General features: G+C 46.4%; 1 protein-coding gene across 3 annotated transcripts in view; it reads right to left on the bottom strand.

The window, feature by feature from the left end:
* The window catches only part of PSME4 (proteasome activator subunit 4), a 111,483-nt gene that overhangs the window by 74,729 nt on the left and 16,792 nt on the right, over window positions 1-19,962 (bottom strand). For all 3 annotated transcript variants that reach the window (XM_075267565.1, XM_075267567.1, XM_075267566.1), the window contains exon 2: window positions 3,198-3,338. In XM_075267565.1, coding sequence (XP_075123666.1) covers window positions 3,198-3,338 — 141 coding nt within the window. The remainder of the gene's footprint in view (window positions 1-3,197; window positions 3,339-19,962) is intronic.

Genomic DNA, 19,962 nt, shown 5'->3' with positions numbered 1-19,962 from the left:
ATTTGCGTATTGACATAGGCCGTAATATAAGGGAGGCAAAGATTCACCAGAGGCCCTAACCAAATCTGGGGGATTACTATGCTGGGTTTTGTAAACCGACCTTCTGTGCTTTAGCCCCCACTGTTCCTGAGCAATCTATACTGTCAGTTTTGGTGCCTGATATGCTATTTAGGCTCTGTATTGTCAGGTGGATGGTGCAGACAAGGGGTGTGATTCTGAGCTCTGACACTGCCTGCCTCCGATTGGAGCTCTCAGTCACGCCCCCTGCCTGACACTGTCCTTCTGACATTACAGCACATCAGGAACCAAAACATGTTGCTCAGGAGCGGTGGAGACTACAGAGAAAATTCCAACGGCACTGAAATCAACGGAGCAGACCCTATTTACAGAGGCTAACAAATCGAATTAGCGGACATGCTGAAAGGCCCTCTTAAAGGCTATGGCCCCATGTTGCAGAAATGTGGGTTTTTTGTTGCAGATTCAGCTGCATTTTTTCAAGCCAAAGTAAGGAGTGTCTACAAAAGGGATTAGAAATGTCCAAGTGCTACCTTTATAGTTTCCTTCTGTCAAATCCACTCCTGACTGACTCAAAAAACACAGCAAAATCTGCAACAAAAAAACAATGTGTTTCCTCAGTGTGGGGCCTTAGCCTAAGACACTTTTCGTGGCCTGTTTGACAATGCATGCGACTTAGGTGGAAAAAGGTTACTTAGCCAAATGATAAACCCACCAAACTGTACCAGAAAAACTGGTTTAAAAAGGACCTTTCATGGTTTGGGGCACAGGCAGTTCTATATACTGCTGCAAAGCAGACAGTGTGCTGAATTCAGCGCACTGTCGGCTTTCACAATCTGTGCCCCAGGCGAAGAGCTAGCGGTCCCGGTACCGTACCGCTTTACAGTCAGAAGGGCATTTCTGATACTTTGTCAGGTACGTCCTTCTGTACAAGCAGCACCAATAGCGCTGTACTGTGTGAGTGGGGAGGAACGCCCGGGTATATAGAACTGCCTGTGCCCAAAACCACGAAAGGTCCTCTTTAAAAGTAAGCCAGCTAGGAGAGGACACAAAGTTGGAAGAGTTATGTAAAAGTTATCATCCAGTATGAGCCAATGGGAAAAGAAACAAAAACAAAGCAAAACTGGTGAATCTAGTCCAATTTTGTCTAAATCTAAGATGATATTAATAAATCTAGTCTGATTAAATAAAAAGATAGAAATATCCCTTTAAAATATTCTCTTATACTTCTCCCATTAGGATCTGCTCATTGTAACAGTGTAATGTGATGAAGTTTTGGTTACAATGTGTACACTGTATGACTTCTGTTTATGCAAGGACTTTGCATATGAGAAAGTCATGGTAGAGACAGAAGAATTTCAGACAGAATTCTGCCTACAATTCCTCTCCACGTTCCACCCTCTGGCCTTTCCCTTGCCGATTAGGCAAAGATGAATGGGGCCAATCACAGGTGTGGCTCACGCCATGGGTTCTGGGTGGCAAGATCAACTGGATATCTTATTTCTTCATCATTCTGTGTCAATCACTGCCGCCCGCTGAGAAGAATGAGAGATTCAGGACTAAATCTGCTTCAAAAATCAGCAGCAAATTCTGTTGTGTGAACATAACTCAAAATGATCCAGAATTACAAGGAGCCCATATTATGGGGCCATAAATCGTCTTTTTCAGGATTATGGAGCCTTCTTGTGACATTATATGCTCCCTTAGTAACACTACCACCACTAGGGGTTCAATCATAGGTCCATTGGGACAGAATTTAATAATAGCCCCCAATATGCTTATTCTCTTGCAGTGACACGTTTCTAAATCATCAGGAGAGATGGTATTGTTGCAAGCCTAAATATTTCTAATAGCTTGCGGATACAGCCGTAATGGTGGACGCCAGTACTTTCAGGATAGCGTACCAGTAACACTAACGGTTCTATTCTTTTCTACTAATGATCTATTGAAATAAGATTTTTTTTTTCTTTCAACTTTCAGCTATGCGATGTAGACATCAACACAGATTTAAAATCTACTATGGTTAATGCGGTCATCCATGTCTAGTAAATGTACTCTCGTGTAGCACCTGCTGCACTAACATCTACTACTTATACCCACGTAGATATCCCATTTCTACAAGGCACTGCAAATCACATCCCACCATATACCTACCAGGACCTTACACTGTGAGGCTGCGGTCACCACACGTCCAGAAAGCTTCACTAAATGCTGCTGATAACACTGGCAAATAATGGGGGCATGGTGACCTGACTGTGAGATCAGGAAATATGGGTAGTATGTAAGAGTGGGGGCTTTAGGGAGCAGATTATCTGCGAGGTTGTTGGAGAGGCAGAGAGGGATTTTCACTGAAGTTCAGAGGCAAAGATGTATCTGAGATCACATAGTAGTTCTCAATACTCTCTGCAGAAAGCAAAGACCTCTTGTTTACACAGCAACCCACGCTATTGAGGGGATGATCTCTCAGACAATTTAATATTTAACATAATTTTATGTTAAAGGCATTATCCAGCTTTCAAAATGATCTTCAAATACCTCCACAGCAGTGCTAAATCCTCACTGCTCTCTTGTGCAGTTTTGGCTTTATTTTACTTGCTGCTCCTTGTGTCACTGTTATATACATGCAGTGAATGTGGACAAACTACATTTCCCATGATTCATCTGCTCGCTCTCACACTCTGTGTACCCCTCCGTTCTCCACTTCAATGAAATCATAGGTAATGAATCACTCCTACGTCTGAGTTTACACACTGCTGTGACGTTTCGTTTGCAAGTCATTTTCTGTTATAAAACCTGATCAGGACACAATCTGTACATTGTTTTTACTTAATGTAGGCCTTCTTTATACTTAGAATACCTGTTTGCATAAGGTGGACACACATTTGATTCAGGCGATTTCTGTATGGCACGCCAAACATCTGATGACTATGTACTGTTTGGCCGGTGTTCATACAGCAACTGTCGGGAGGGGAAGGATTGTCCATGATGAATTTTAATAAGCCCAAGGTTTGTTCTCATGGGAGATAAGCTGTCGCCTGAGGCCTATGCCCAAAGGGCGAGTTTGTTCGGCTGGCAGCTAGTGAAAGTGTATGATCAGCATAACCATTTACAATGATATGCATTTATGTGTGGCTTCTCTATTACAAAATCATTAAAAAAAAAATAAAAAATCTATAGCTTACTTCAACAGGCTTATCAGCAATCGTGCAAAACCTTGCATCATACTGATCTCCAATTTGGGAATAGTCACCAACTCGTACAACAGCTTCACGAAGAGAACATGGTCTTCTTTGCTAAATTTTCTGCCATAGAGCCGGATGTACCTATAAAGTAAACAGCAAAAAAAACATGTAGATAAACATTTGCTAGAATTAATTCATACAGCTCCAATAAATAACACAGAAGATGGGGATTTACAATGCATTGCATAGTCAGCTCCAGCTAAACCTTATGCCGATAATGCCTTGCCGTAATCCTGATTATAGATGCAGCAGTAAAAATATGTATAGCAGACAAGTATGCAGACTACGCAAACATGTGGATTTACTGCAATACATGGAAACGGAAACCAGCAGAAAAATGGACTTGAATTATTCAGCACTCACTATGGCTTTCAATGCAAAGGTTGCATGGTTTGTTACAGGTGGCGATACAAGATAGCGGTCAGTATGGTCCTGTATGCGAGACCTTGTGATATTTCTGTCCTTCGTTCAACATTTTGGCTTTTCTTTTGCCCGTTACACAGGTGTATACAGTAAAAGAGGTTTTCAGTAAAACTGTGACAACTCCACTATAGATTTTTCATGTATAGACAAAACAAAACAAAAAAAAAAAAAAAAAAAAAAAACACACAACCGCAAGTTTCTCTGAATGTTGCCACCACCGCAAAGACACCGCCCAAATAGGGGTGCTTTTGCAGTGGAAATTGCTGCAGCTACCGAGGCTACTTTCAGCCATTGCATGCGGTTTATAAAGAGCTTACCTATGGCCAGCAGCACATTTACCATTCACAGAGGGGCTACAGGCAGTAGATAGCAGGGTCTTTTAGGTTCCTATGGCCTGGTTCACATGGGTTTGCGGAATCTGCTAGGGGATCCCCCAAATGGAAACCTAATCTGCATAAAAACGCAGCTACCTTAGGAAATCTGTGGACCCCATAGGCTATAATGGGGTGCATATGGTTACCGCACGAGAAAAGTGCTGCTTGCAGGACTTTTCTTTCTGCATTTTTCTTCCAGAGAGGGGAAAGGAACGGCCCGAACACAGATGTGAACTGGGCCTATGGATGCTTGTCTGGCCAATAATTGGCTTGTGCTGGGGCACCCTTAGAAGGGGTCTCCTGGCCACATCAGTCATACACTTTTAGGAAGTCCCTGTATTCTTCCATTTGCAAACAAAAGCATCCAGCAGCTTCATACACTTTCCACTAACTGCCGGGCTACACCTGTAACATAGCTAGGGCGGCAATTAACACGACAGATGTGGTTGGGACGTGCCATCTATGGACACCATAAACCGCCCTTTACATTTATGTGATTTAGGCCAAGGAAAAGTGGATAGGATTCTGGCTGATCCCATCCACACAGTGCAGAAAAAAATTCACCAGCGGAAAGGTGCATCTCCAAAGCTGGAGTCTTTTCTGCTGTATGAGGTCTTAGTCTTAGACCTGCCCTGTAAAAATATAAAACAAGAATCTAATCGGCTGCCATGAGCTACAGCAACACGTTTGTCTAGATTTTTTGGACATAATATGGGTATAAATTTCCGAATATGTATGACTAGCCCATAAAATGGATGGCTTTATTATATTCTTATAAGCTTAAACTCAACCCACTAAACCAAAACAAGTGGAACCACAAGATGTTAAGACATTCACAATCTTATAACTAAGTGGAATATTTTGCAGTCTATATTTTTTTGGCCTTGTATATGTTCCCTGGCTTCAATTGTTTTAGTTACAAAGCATAAAACAGACTACCCTCTTATGTCAGGATAAGTCAATGTACAGGAGGACAAAGCACTGTAATAGAAAGTAGAATGGGAACACTCATGTACAGATAGCTACATGGAGACAAATGGTAGTCACTCAGTCAGGAAGGAAAGTCTGGAAAACCGACAATACCAAAATATGCAAAATAAACTAAAAGTGTACAGCACAATGATAGAAACAACAACAAACACACATGGATAATATATGGATTATAAAACCAATTCTATAGAATGACTGCAATGAAAGTAAGGTTTCCAGAAAGTATACAGCCACTGGAAGGGAGATAAATGTGAGATTGGTGGTGGTCTGAATGCAAGGCAACTAATAGAGGTCCCAGGGGTCTGGACCCTACAAATCTAGCATTTATGAACAATATAGGAAACCGACGATAATTACTTCACTGTGTTAAGGCCAGGTACACGTGGCCCACCTGAGGGAAATTGCTGGCGGCTAACCCATTGTGAAGTTTGGTAACAGTGTACTGGCCTCGAGGCGAATCTCCCAGTGGGCCACTGAGGTAGGTAGATGAGCCCTAAGCTCACCCTGGCCTAGTACAGTACACCTACTATACTTTCAGATACTCATTGTACAGCATCTCAACCAAGACATACGAAGGTAAAATATGCGGTGCTGGGCCGTAGTGTAAGGCAAGAGCCAGGCAGCAGATGACAGGCAAGGGCTAGGCTACAAGCAACTCCAAAAAAAATAAATAGACTTAGGTTAGTGACATTTTAGGAATTTAAGAAGGAATATCAGGCAATAATTTGCCAGAAGCTGTATAGTGGGCCCCTACAATGAATTTTACTGGTGTGTCCTAGGCACTGCAGTCTGACACACTTTTACTAGTGCTGCTAGTGGGACCATAAGTATGACAAACCAGTGCTCTACCTCTCCACAGGACTCAACTTCCAGCAGCAGCAACAGGTCCCCTGGATGTCCCCTTGCACTAGTAAGACATCAATCACAGGCCTCAGTGGTGACCTCTTCACAAATGGTACATAACTGCTATGATGTACAGTTTGTGAAGAGGTGGCTACTAAGGCCTTTGAATGGCTGCAGTGGTCACAACCAGCATGGAAACCTGTATACAGACTGATCTGCCAGTGCAGGACACGGGGGCCAGGAGGGAGGAGAGTACTATTTTATGTTTAGAGCCATTCTAGCAGTAATATTAATTAAATATATATATTAGAAAAAATGCAGAAGCAGCACAGCATACAAACCGGGTGCAAAGCCAAACTAGAAGATGGCTAATCTTCAACTTTACATAAGGAGTGGAAAAAAAATGGCAGCACTCCAACATTTAGAAAAAGTGTGGGTTTATTCCAAGCAGCGACGTTTCGGTTCTTATCTGAACCTTTTTTTAAAAAAAGATATATATACTAGTATGTATACCAGCCCAACAAAGCCCAAAAGGAAACTGTGTTTCTATAGAGATCTATGCATAAATGAATAAATGATATCTGTGCCAGTAGCTTATGGCAAATGTACACTGCAAAAAAAAACTTGAAAACAGCCTGTGACTAGGGTTGAGCGATGGTGTTCGGAAAAGATCGGATTCCGATTGGCGATCGAGAAAATTTCACGATCGCGATCGGAATTCTGAACACAATCTTTTTAGGTGGGATCGAGATCGGTGATTATTTCCCACAATGCTTTGCTACTGGCCAAGCATTGTGGGAAAAGCTAACAATGTTAGCCTTCACACTGAGTATACGCTCCGCTCATTCTGAGCGGAGCGTATAAAAAGTGTGAAGGTTCGCTGCGGTTCCATAGGAATGAATGGAAGCAGCTGGCACACAGCCTTAACCCCTTGCGCGCCGGCTGCGTCCATTCATTCTAATGGGAGACTAGCTAACATCTCTAGTAGCTACTTACCTGCAGAGATGGCTGGTCCGGTGCCCAGTGTCCTGTGTCCTCGTTCTTCTTCGCCTCGCTGCCCCCGCCTCCCAGGTTAGTGTTAAAGAGCTAGGAAGAAGGCGGGGCTTGTGGCTTAGGAGAGTGTGGGCGGGGAGACGTGACGTCTTGCCTCCCAGTACCCGCCCACACTCTCCTAACCTGGGAGGCAGGTGGCAACGAGGCGAAGAAGAACGAGAACACCGGGCACCGGACCAGCCATCTCTGCAGGTAAGTGGACACCAGGTGGGACTAAGTAACCAGAGGATTAAAAAAAAAGAAAAAAAATCCTCTGGCTACTTGGTGATTAAAAAAAAACAAAAAAAAAACAAAAACACAAAAACACTACACAGTGTGGATTCTAACAATTAAAGCTTTCAATTGTTAGATTCCATGCTGTATAGTGAATAGGATTGTTTTTAAAATCCAATCTCCGATTAGTAAAAAAATCCCATTGACTTGCATTGGGATCGGAATTGGGATCGAGATCAGGTTCGAGTGAAAAATGATCGGAAATCGGATTTCAAAATCGATTCCTGAAAAGTCAAGATCGGCTCAACGCTACCTGTGACAGTAAAAGACCAAATATATGGGTAGAACTTTAGAAATCCTTACATATACAAAACTATATATAGTGTGGTGTGTGTATACTAGTTACACAAGTTTTATCACTAGAAGAGAAGAAGCACATCACAGTGAAACAGACTAGAGGAATAGACAATGGTAGAAAGGAAAAAAAAAAAAAAAAAAAAAAATATATCACTGCCAATTTTCCCAATAGGGAAGAGACTCGCAAGGTCTTGCTACTAATAGTCAGAAATTGTTTTGAAGCATTAGCGGCATCACAGTATATACCGCGTGTAATAATAACAGTGTTTATAGTGGCTTATAGAAAGTCAGGAGAACGCCTCCCACGCACGTTTTATAAGCACTTTATGTCAGTAAAAAAAAAAAAAAAAAAAAAAAAAAAAAAAACTTCTACTCACTAGGAAGACACAGGGCATTTTGTGTTTGCTTACACAGTTATATACTCTGGCCCTAGCCCATCTCTTCAACCTATCCCTAACCAATGGATCCTTCCCTTTCGCCTTTAAACATGCCACCGTCACACCTATACTTAAGATAGGGTTCACACTACAGTTTGTGTCCGCTCATAAGGTGTCTGTTTAAAAAAAAAAAAAAAAAAAAATGGACACCTATCATAATGGACACAAACGGACAGTAACTGATGGCTATTAGTTACTGTCCGTTGTATGTCCGTTGCCCATAGACCTCAACATTTGTTTGTTTGTTTGGGGTTTTTTTTGTTTTTTTTTTTTTAAAAAAACCAAGACACTTACTGTCCGTTTTTTTCAAACTGATAGAAAAGTCTTGCATGTAGGATTTTTTTGTCCATTTTAAAAAAACCAGACATGGTTGTAAATTGACACTAAAGGACACAAGATAAAATCCCATTGAAATAAATGGAAATTGCAAACGTACCATCTAGTGTCTGTTGCTAAAATCTTGTACGGACAATAGCCATGGACACTGCTGAGCGGACACCAACAGTAGTGTGAACGCCCCCTAAGAAACTGTCCTCTCCAGCCAACTATCGCCCCATCTCACTGCTCCTGTACGCCTCAAAACTGCTTGAGAATCATGTCCACTCTGAACTCTCCTCCTATCTCTCGTCCAACCTACTCTTTGACAGACTTCAGTCAGGCTTCAGACCCCGGCACTCCACTGAAACTGCCCTAACAAAAGTCACCAATGACCTGCTAACTGCCAAAGCCAAGCGCCATTACTCTGTCCTCCTCCTCCTCGACCTCTCCTCTGCCTTTGATACAGTCAACCACTTCCTCTTTTTTAGAAATTCTCTCATCAGTGGCATCTCAGACTTGGTCCTTTCCTAGATCTCCTCATACGTCACCGACCGCACATTCAGCGTCTCCCACTCGCATACGACCTCCTCACCACGCCCTCTCTCTAGGTGTCCCCCAAGACTCCATCCTAGGACGCCTCCTGTTCTCCATCTACACCCTTGGCCTGGGCCAACTCATAGAATCTCATGGTTTTCAATACCACTGCTATGCTGGCAACACTGAAATATATCTCTCTGGACCAGACATTACCTTCCTGCTGGCCAGAGTTCCAAAGAGTCTAGCAGCCGTAGCCTCCTTTCTCTCCTCCCACTTTCTCAAACTCAACATGGAGAAAACAGAGTTCATCATCTTCTCCCCACCTCGTACGGCCCCTCTACCTGACCCATCTATCAAAGTTAATAGAACCACACTTACCCCTGTCCCACAGGTCTGTGGCCTTGGGATAACCTTGGACTCTGACCTATCCTTCAAGTTCCACATCCAAAGCCTGTACACCTCCTGCTGCCTACAACTCAAGAACATTCATCGAAACCGCTCCTTACTCACCCCTGATTTTACAAAGATGCTAGTCCATACCCACATAATCTCCCGCTTAGACTACTGCAATACCTTTCTCCATGGCCTCCCCGCAAATACTCACCCCCTCTACTTTCCCACCTTAAATTGTGCTGCTTGCTTAATACACCTCTCCCCCCGTTCTTCATCGGCCACCCCCCTCTTACAATCCCTTCGCTGGTTACCCGTCGCTCAGAGAATAGAGTTCAAAATACTAATGCTGAAATACAAAGGCATCCACAAACTGTCCCCTCCATATATCTCTGACCTAATGTCCCACTACCTGCCCACACGTAACAAAGTTGTCCATGTGAGAAGCCTGGTGTGGCCAAATGTATTCCTGCTACTTTCAGCGTTTGTCGTTGCGATTTATTAGGGCAGACAGGCAGATTGTTGAGATGTTATGGGCCATAACGTGTGTATGGTGTGTTCAAAGGATACAGCGGAGTGTAGAGCAGAGAAGGAGTGACTGCGGCTGTGGAGCCGAACTTACCAGTGTGGCTCAGACCACCACTGGCAGGGTGGTCAGAGTGCCGTCGGGGAGTGTAGCTTGCTGGAGACAGTATGTCGGGTGCTGCGGCCTACGTTGGAGGCGCAAAGTGGTGGCGTGCAGGAACACGTTGTGTAGGTGGGTAACATGCGTATGCTCCTGGCAACACAGTGGAGTGGACGGTGTTGCGGATCGTGCAAGGGGTGGAGGGTCGGCTGCTCCGGAGCGTGGAAGAAGTTGCCCACTGCAGTATCGTTAAGGTGAGGGGCAAAGTCTTAAAGTATCTGTAAATGTGATTGTGTGGGGTTAGGGGCTAGGCTGTAGAGGGCAATAGGAAGTTTTGTGGTTTGCTATGCTTGAAAGTGTGTGAGATTACACAGATGGAGATGTGAGTTTGGGTTTTGTGGGGGTCCTAGGAAAAACGTATGTGCGCTATTGTGACGAAAAGTAGCCTATTGCGCAATCCAGTGTAGTAACTATGTTTGTGGAAACTTTCAGCCAAATCGGTGGAGCGGGTTTTACGTGATTGAGGAACAAACATCCAAACACACAAACCCACAAACATCCAAACTCACAAACTTTCACGTTGATAATATTAATAGGATAGTGCCTGTCAGGGGGCAATCTTCCAGCAGGACGACACTTCGTTCCTGAAATTGTAATGATTAAGCGAAGGCAGAACAAGGGCTTGTGGAGTGTTCCTTGCAAATTATGGTTAGTATTTACGGTACAAAGAGTCTCAAGAAAGGACAACCAACTCATTGATGACAGGGCTATGGTCGCTAGATGTAAAAGGATACCCCTGTTTAGTACAATCCCACAGAAAAGGTACTTTGGGAAAAATTGCTAAAAAAAAAAAAAACTATACAACTGGTTATGACAAAAAACAGTCAGAACACACTCTGCACAAAACCATCAAAGTACCCTAGCTGTTCCCTGTAGACTACTGAAAGCTTCTACAAAAGGCAGCTGAGCATCGTAACTGGACCATGGAGTATTGGAGGAGGTAGGTCTGGTGTGATGCATCACATCTTCTCTGACATCATGGGAATAGCTGGACCAGTATGTATGACACTTACTTAGAGAAGATGGGAAGAAGGTAAGGGGCAATGTGATGTACTGGGTTGGCTGTTATTTTGACACCTACCTAAACATTGAGACAGTCCAAGTACACCCCTCATGGCAGATGTAACGGCAAGGTCTTCTAACAGAATAATAAATAACCCTCCACATTGCAAATATTGTTCAGTAATGGTCTGAGGAACATGATATAGATTTCACCTCAATGTGAATTGAGCTGCTACAATTCCCCAGAAAAATGGCACAAGTTCTAGGGCCACCAGCTACTGTCAAGTAGTGATCTGTGGGGGCGCCGGGTCCCGTTGATCTGATATTGAAGACCTTCCGTGCTACATTCATTTCTATGGAAGAAGAAGTGGCTCCGTTCTGATTTCACAGAGCAAAAGAGAGGCCCTGCTCTACAATTATTGGGTTGGAGTGAATCACTGGAGCCAGAGGACTTAATACTAAAGCAAAACAGACTTCTAAATTGATGTGAATTTTTGTACACCAACCCTAACCCTCCTTCTGAAGTTGAGCTGGGCATAGATGTAAGGGTAAGATTTGATAGACCAGAGTCCTTGACAGGAAAGCACCATTAAAATGTAAGACCAGCTTCAGTGACTAACTTATTAGGCCATGTTCATATTTCACATCACGTCCTATACCTGCTGTTGAGTGGATATGTCCAGGGGTATGGAGTCAGTAGGCCAAACCTCCAACTCGTTCTCCAAACTCCATCATCAATGACTGACAAGCATGGTCAGTGTGAAGCAGTAACGCTAGGTTCACATCCGTGTTCGGGTTTCCACTCGAGGGTCTGTTTGGGGACCCCCTGAATGCAAACCTAATCTGCTTAAAATAAAAAATGCCATTTTCTGTCCACATTTTTAAAGTGCAATAGAACGTTGCTAGTGGCGATCGAGTGCTAGTAATTATACAATGTCATTCAAAATAGTTAATTTTATTTTGCGATCAAAGTCGGTAACTTTATTTCCAAATCTGGCAACACCGCCCTGGTTACATCAGAAATATTTCCCTGAGGTTACCTCAAACAGAAATCAGAAATGTATGCCATGGTGTGCCCATACCATCTACATTATATACTACTTACAGAAACCTTCAATATAGTAAAGTACACCAGACTACTCATTTCTATAGTAGAAAATGGTAGGTCAATAAATATACAGAGTCGATGGGGCCCTATGGGTGCAGTCTATGTACTGTAAATGGATGAAATTTTCCAACTGGACATATTCACAGTCTGACAGTATGAAAGCTATTTAGAGAAGCCGGACAATGTGCAAATGGTAAAAGCAAAGGCAATAAGTGCTACAAAACAGAACTACGGATATATATAGGCAGCAGCACTTTCCCTACAAGATGAAGTCAATGCCAATGTCTTTATTAGAGATGAGCGAACACTAAAATGTTCGAGGTTCGAAATTCGATTCGAACAGCCGCTCAATGTTCGTGTGTTCGAACGGGTTTCGAACCCCATTATAGTCTATGGGGAACAGATACTCGTTAAGGGGGAAACCCAAATCCGTGTCTGGAGGGTCACCAAGTCCACTATGACACCCCAGGAAATGATGCCAACACCTCTGGAATGACACTGGGACAGCAGGGGAAGCATGTCTGGGGGCATCTAACACACCAAAGACCCTCTATTACCCCAACATCACAGCCTAACAACTACACACTTTACACACTCAATACCACCTCTCTGACAGTAGGAAAACACCTTGAAACATGTGTATTTGGCACTTGCAGTGAGGAGAGCTTGTCACCAGCAGTGAATTTGGCCCTTGTAGTAAGTTGAGGTTGGCACCAACATTTGTTTTGAAAATCAGGGTGGATTGAGCCTCTAACCAGCAGAGTTTGGGCAAATTCATGGTGGAGGGAGCTTCTAAACACCCCAGTTTGGGCAAATTCATGGTGGAGGGAGCCTCTAAAAACCCCAGTTTGGACCAATTCATGGTGGAGGGAGCCTCTAACCAGCCCAGTTTGGGCAAATTCATGGTGGAGGGAGCCTCTAAAAAACCCAGTTTGGACCAATTCATGGTGGAGGGAGCCTCTAACCAGCCCAGTTTGGGCAAATTCATGGTGGAGGGAGCCTCTAACCAGCCCAGTTCGGACCAATTAATGGTGGAGGGAGCCTCTAACCAGCCCAGTTTGGACCAATTAATGGTGGAGGGAGCCTCTAACCAGCCCAGTTTGGACCAATTCATGGTGGAGGGAGCCTCTAAACAGCCAAGTTTTGGGAAATTCATGGTGGAGGGAGCCTCTAACCAGTCCAGTTTGGACCAATTCATGGTGGAGGGAGCCTCTAAACAGCCAAGTTTGGGCAAATTCATGGTGGAGGGAGCCTCTAACCAGCCCAGTTTGGACCAATTCATGGTGGAGGGAGCCTCTAAAAAACCCAGTTTGGACCAATTCATGGTGGAGGGAGCCTCTAAACAGCCCAGTTTGGGCAAATTCATGGTGGAGGGAGCCTCTAACCAGCCCAGTTTGGACCAATTCATGGTGGAGGGAGCCTCTAAACAGCCCAGTTTGGGCAAATTCATGGTGGAGGGAGCCTCTAACCAGCCCAGTTTGGACCAATTCATGGTGGAGGGAGCCTCTAACCAGCCCAGTTTGGACCAATTACTGGTGGAGGGAGCCTCTAACCAGCCCAGTTTGGACCAATTCATGGTGGAGGGAGCCTCTAAACAGCCCAGTTTGGGCAAATTCATGGTGGAGGGAGCCTCTAAAAAACCCAGTTTGGACCAATTCATGGTGGAGGGAGCCTCTAACCAGCCCAGTTTGGACCAATTAATGGTGGAGGGAGCCTCTAACCAGCCCAGTTTGGACCAATTCATGGTGGAGGGAGCCTCTAACCAGCCCAGTTTGGACCAATTCATGGTGGAGGGAGCCTCTAAACAGCCCAGTTTGGGCAAATTCATGGTGGAGGGAGCCTCTAAAAAACCCAGTTTGGACCAATTCATGGTGGAGGGAGCCTCTAACCAGCCCAGTTTGGACCAATTAATGGTGGAGGGAGCCTCTAACCAGCCCAGTTTGGACCAATTCATGGTGGAGGGAGCCTCTAACCAGCCCAGTTTGGACCAATTCATGGTGGAGGGAGCCTCTAAACAGCAAAGTTTTGGGAAATTCATGGTGGAGGGAGCCTCTAACCAGCCCAGTTTGGACCAATTCATGGTGGAGGGAGCCTCTAAAAAACCCAGTTTGGACCAATTCATGGTGGAGGGAGCCTCTAAAAAACCCAGTTTGGACCAATTCATGGTGGAGGGAGCCTCTAAACAGCCCAGTTTGGGCAAATTCATGGTGGAGGAAGCCTCTAACCAGCCCAGTTTGGACCAATTAATGGTGGAGGGAGCCTCTAAACAGCCCAGTTTTGGCAAATTCATGGTGGAGGGAGCCTCTAACCAGCCCAGTTTGGACCAATTCATGGTGGAGGGAGCCTCTAACCAGCCCAGTTTGGGCAAATTCATGGTGGAGGGAGCCTCTAAAAAACCCAGCTTGGACCAATTCATGGTGGAGGGAGCCTCTAACCAGCCCAGTTTGGGCAAATTCATGGTGGAGGGAGCCTCTAAAAAACCCAGTTTGGACCAATTCATGGTGGAGGGAGCCTCTAAACAGCCCAGTTTGGGCAAATTCATGGTGGAGGGAGCCTCTAACCAGCCCAGTTTGGACCAATTAATGGTGGAGGGAGCCTCTAACCAGCCCAGTTTGGACCAATTAATGGTGGAGGGAGCCTCTAACCAGCCCAGTTTGGACCAATTAATGGTGGAGGGAGCCTCTAACCACCCCAGTTTGGACCAATTAATGGTGGAGGGAGCCTCTAACCAGCCCAGTTTGGACCAATTCATGGTGGAGGGAGCCTCTAAAAAACCCAGTTTGGACCAATTCATGGTGGAGGGAGCCTCTAACCAGCCCAGTTTGGACCAATTAATGGTGGAGGGAGCCTCTAACCAGCCCAGTTTGGACCAATTCATGGTGGAGGGAGCCTCTAAACAGCCCAGTTTGGGCAAATTCATGGTGGAGGGAGCCTCTAACCAGCCCAGTTTGGACCAATTAATGGTGGAGGGAGCCTCTAACCAGCCCAGTTTGGACCAATTCATGGTGGAGGGAGCCTCTAAACAGCCCAGTTTGGGCAAATTCATGGTGGAGGGAGCCTCTAACCAGCCCAGTTTGGACCAATTCATGGTGGAGGGAGCCTCTAACCAGCCCAGTTTGGACCAATTCATGGTGGAGGGAGCCTCTAACCAGCCCAGTTTGGACCAATTCATGGTGGAGGGAGCCTCTAACCAGCCCAGTTTGGACCAATTCATGGTGGAGGGAGCCTCTAAACAGCCAAGTTTTGGGAAATTCATGGTGGAGGGAGCCTCTAACCAGCCCAGTTTGGACCAATTCATGGTGGAGGGAGCCTCTAAAAAACCCAGTTTGGACCAATTCATGGTGGAGGGAGCCTCTAAACAGCCCAGTTTGGGCAAATTCATGGTGGAGGAAGCCTCTAACCAGCCCAGTTTGGACCAATTAATGGTGGAGGGAGCCTCTAAACAGCCCAGTTTTGGCAAATTCATGGTGGAGGGAGCCTCTAACCAGCCCAGTTTGGACCAATTCATGGTGGAGGGAGCCTCTAACCAGCCCAGTTTGGGCAAATTCATGGTGGAGGGAGCCTCTAAAAAACCCAGCTTGGACCAATTCATGGTGGAGGGAGCCTCTAACCAGCCCAGTTTGGGCAAATTCATGGTGGAGGGAGCCTCTAAAAAAACCAGTTTGGACCAATTCATGGTGGAGGGAGCCTCTAACCAGCCCAGTTTGGACCAATTAATGGTGGAGGGAGCCTCTAACCAGCCCAGTTTGGACCAATTAATGGTGGAGGGAGCCTCTAACCACCCCAGTTTGGACCAATTAATGGTGGAGGGAGCCTCTAACCAGCCCAGTTTGGACCAATTCATGGTGGAGGGAGCCTCTAAAAAACCCAGTTTGGACCAATTCATGGTGGAGGGAGCCTCTAACCAGCCCAGTTTGGACCAATTAATGGTGGAGGGAGCCTCTAACCAGCCCAGTTTGGACCAATTCATGGTGGAGGGAGCCTCTAACCAGCCCAGTTTGGACCAATTCATGGTGGAGGGAGCCTCTAAAAAACCCAGTTTGGACCAATTCATGGTGGAGGGAGCCTCTAACCAGCCCAGTTTGGACCAATTAATGGTGGAGGGAGCCTCTAACCAGCCCAGTTTGGACCAATTCATGGTGGAGGGAGCCTCTAAACAGCCAAGTTTTGGGAAATTAATGGTGGAGGGAGCCTCTAACCAGCCCAGTTTGGACCAATTCATGGTGGAGGGAGCCTCTAAACAGCCAAGTTTTGGGAAATTCATGGTGGAGGGAGCCTCTAACCAGCCCAGTTTGGACCAATTCATGGTGGAGGGAGCCTCTAAAAAACCCAGTTTGGACCAATTCATGGTGGAGGGAGCCTCTAAACAGCCCAGTTTGGGCAAATTCATGGTGGAGGGAGCCTCTAACCAGCCCAGTTTGGACCAATTCATGGTGGAGGGAGCCTCTAACCAGCCCAGTTTGGACCAATTAATGGTGGAGGGAGCCTCTAAAAAACCCAGTTTGGACCAATTCATGGTGGAGGGAGCCTCTAAACAGCCCAGTTTGGGCAAATTCATGGTGGAGGGAGCCTCTAACCAGCCCAGTTTGGACCAATTCATGGTGGAGGGAGCCTCTAAACAGCCCAGTTTGGGCAAATTCATGGTGGAGGGAGCCTCTAACCAGCCCAGTTTGGACCAATTCATGGTGGAGGGAGCCTCTAACCAGCCCAGTTTGGACCAATTCATGGTGGAGGGAGCCTGTAACCAGCCCAGTTTGGACCAATTCATGGTGGAGGGAGCCTCTAAAAAACCCAGTTTGGACCAATTCATGGTGGAGGGAGCCTCTAAAAAACCCAGTTTGCACCAATTCATGGTGGAGGGAGCCTCTAACCAGCCCAGTTTGGACCAATTAATGGTGGAGGGAGCCTCTAACCACCCCAGTTTGGACCAATTAATGGTGGAGGGAGCCTCTAACCAGCCCAGTTTGGACCAATTCATGGTGGAGGGAGCCTCTAAAAAACCCAGTTTGGACCAATTCATGGTGGAGGGAGCCTCTAACCAGCCCAGTTTGGACCAATTAATCGTGGAGGGAGCCTCTAACCAGCCCAGTTTGGACCAATTCATGGTGGAGGGAGCCTCTAAAAAACCCAGTTTGGACCAATTCATGGTGGAGGGAGCCTCTAACCAGCCCAGTTTGGACCAATTAATCGTGGAGGGAGCCTCTAACCAGCCCAGTTTGGACCAATTCATGGTGGAGGGAGCCTCTAAACAGCCCAGTTTGGGCAAATTCATGGTGGAGGGAGCCTCTAACCAGCCCAGTTTGGACCAATTCATGGTGGAGGGAGCCTCTAACCAGCCCAGTTTGGACCAATTAATGGTGGAGGGAGCCTCTAACCAGCCCAGTTTGGACCAATTCATGGTGGAGGGAGCCTCTAAAAAACCCAGTTTGGACCAATTCATGGTGGAGGGAGCCTCTAAAAAACCCAGTTTGCACCAATTCATGGTGGAGGGAGCCTCTAACCAGCCCAGTTTGGACCAATTAATGGTGGAGGGAGCCTCTAACCACCCCAGTTTGGACCAATTAATGGTGGAGGGAGCCTCTAACCAGCCCAGTTTGGACCAATTCATGGTGGAGGGAGCCTCTAAAAAACCCAGTTTGGACCAATTCATGGTGGAGGGAGCCTCTAACCAGCCCAGTTTGGACCAATTAATCGTGGAGGGAGCCTCTAACCAGCCCAGTTTGGACCAATTCATGGTGGAGGGAGCCTCTAAACAGCCCAGTTTGGGCAAATTCATGGTGGAGGGAGCCTCTAACCAGCCCAGTTTGGACCAATTAATGGTGGAGGGAGCCTCTAACCAGCCCAGTTTGGACCAATTCATGGTGGAGGGAGCCTCTAAACAGCCAAGTTTGGACCAATTCATGGTGGAGGGAGCCTCTAAACAGCCCAGTTTGGGCAAATTCATGGTGGAGGGAGCCTCTAAACAGCCCAGTTTGGGCAAATTCATGGTGGAGGGAGCCTCTAAAAAACCCAGTTTGGACCAATTCATGGTGGAGGGAGCCTGTAACCAGCCCAGTTTGGACCAATTAATGGTGGAGGGAGCCTCTAACCAGCCCAGTTTGGACCAATTCATGGTGGAGGGAGCCTCTAACCAGCCCAGTTTGGACCAATTCATGGTGGAGGGAGCCTCTAAACAGCCAAGTTTTGGGAAATTCATGGTGGAGGGAGCCTCTAACCAGCCCAGTTTGGACCAATTCATGGTGGAGGGAGCCTCTAAAAAACCCAGTTTGGACCAATTCATGGTGGAGGGAGCCTCTAAAAAACCCAGTTTGGGCAAATTCATGGTGGAGGAAGCCTCTAACCAGCCCAGTTTGGACCAATTAATGGTGGAGGGAGCCTCTAAACAGCCCAGTTTTGGCAAATTCATGGTGGAGGGAGCCTCTAACCAGCCCAGTTTGGACCAATTCATGGTGGAGGGAGCCTCTAAAAAACCCAGCTTGGACCAATTCATGGTGGAGGGAGCCTCTAACCAGCCCAGTTTGGGCAAATTCATGGTGGAGGGAGCCTCTAAAAAACCCAGTTTGGACCAATTCATGGTGGAGGGAGCCTCTAAACAGCCCAGTTTGGGCAAATTCATGGTGGAGGGAGCCTCTAACCAGCCCAGTTTGGACCAATTAATGGTGGAGGGAGCCTCTAAACAGCCCAGTTTGGACCAATTAATGGTGGAGGGAGCCTCTAACCAGCCCAGTTTGGACCAATTAATGGTGGAGGGAGCCTCTAACCAGCCCAGTTTGGACCAATTAATGGTGGAGGGAGCCTCTAACCACCCCAGTTTGGACCAATTAATGGTGGAGGGAGCCTCTAACCAGCCCAGTTTGGACCAATTCATGGTGGAGGGAGCCTCTAAAAAACCCAGTTTGGACCAATTCATGGTGGAGGGAGCCTCTAACCAGCCCAGTTTGGACCAATTAATGGTGGAGGGAGCCTCTAACCAGCCCAGTTTGGACCAATTCATGGTGGAGGGAGCCTCTAAACAGCCCAGTTTGGGCAAATTCATGGTGGAGGGAGCCTCTAACCAGCCCAGTTTGGACCAATTAATGGTGGAGGGAGCCTCTAACCAGCCCAGTTTGGACCAATTCATGGTGGAGGGAGCCTCTAAACAGCCAAGTTTGGACCAATTCATGGTGGAGGGAGCCTCTCAACAGCCCAGTTTGGGCAAATTCATGGTGGAGGGAGCCTCTAAACAGCCCAGTTTGGGCAAATTCATGGTGGAGGGAGCCTCTAACCAGCCCAGTTTGGACCAATTAATGGTGGAGGGAGCCTCTAACCAGCCCAGTTTGGACCAATTCATGGTGGAGGGAGCCTCTAAACAGCCAAGTTTGGACCAATTCATGGTGGAGGGAGCCTCTAAAAAACCCAGTTTGGACCAATTCATGGTGGAGGGAGCCTCTAACCAGCCCAGTTTGGACCAATTAATGGTGGAGGGAGCCTCTAACCAGCCCAGTTTGGACCAATTAATGGTGGAGGGAGCCTCTAACCAGCCCAGTTTGGACCAATTCATGGTGGAGGGAGCCTCTAAAAAACCCAGTTTGGGCAAATTCATGGTGGAGGGAGCCTCTAACCAGCAGAGTTGGTGGAAATCAGGGTGGAGGGAGCCTCTAACCAGCAGAGTTGGGGGAAATCAGGGTGGAGGGAGCCTAGTATTAGCAGAATTGTGCAACGCTTATGGTGGATGAGTATGAGGATGCGGAGGAATTGGAGAGGTTGAGTACAGACATGGAGTTTCATGTTGGGGTGCTTTACACAGGTGGGCACAAAAATGACGGCTCTACCCAGTGGTGGTTCATTTTTATCAAAGTGAGCCGGTCGGTACTCTCAGCTGACAGACGGGTGCGCTTGTCAGTGATGATGCCACCGGCTGCACTGAACACCCTCTCAGATAGGACGCTGGCGGCAGGACAGGACAGCACCTCCAAGGCATATAGGGCAAGTTCAA

This window comes from Leptodactylus fuscus, chromosome 3 (assembly GCF_031893055.1).
Source record: "Leptodactylus fuscus isolate aLepFus1 chromosome 3, aLepFus1.hap2, whole genome shotgun sequence".
In the NCBI taxonomy this organism is placed as follows: domain Eukaryota; kingdom Metazoa; phylum Chordata; class Amphibia; order Anura; family Leptodactylidae; genus Leptodactylus; species Leptodactylus fuscus.
Note: the sequence above shows the minus strand (reverse complement) of the source record. Positions and strands in the feature narration are given on the sequence as shown.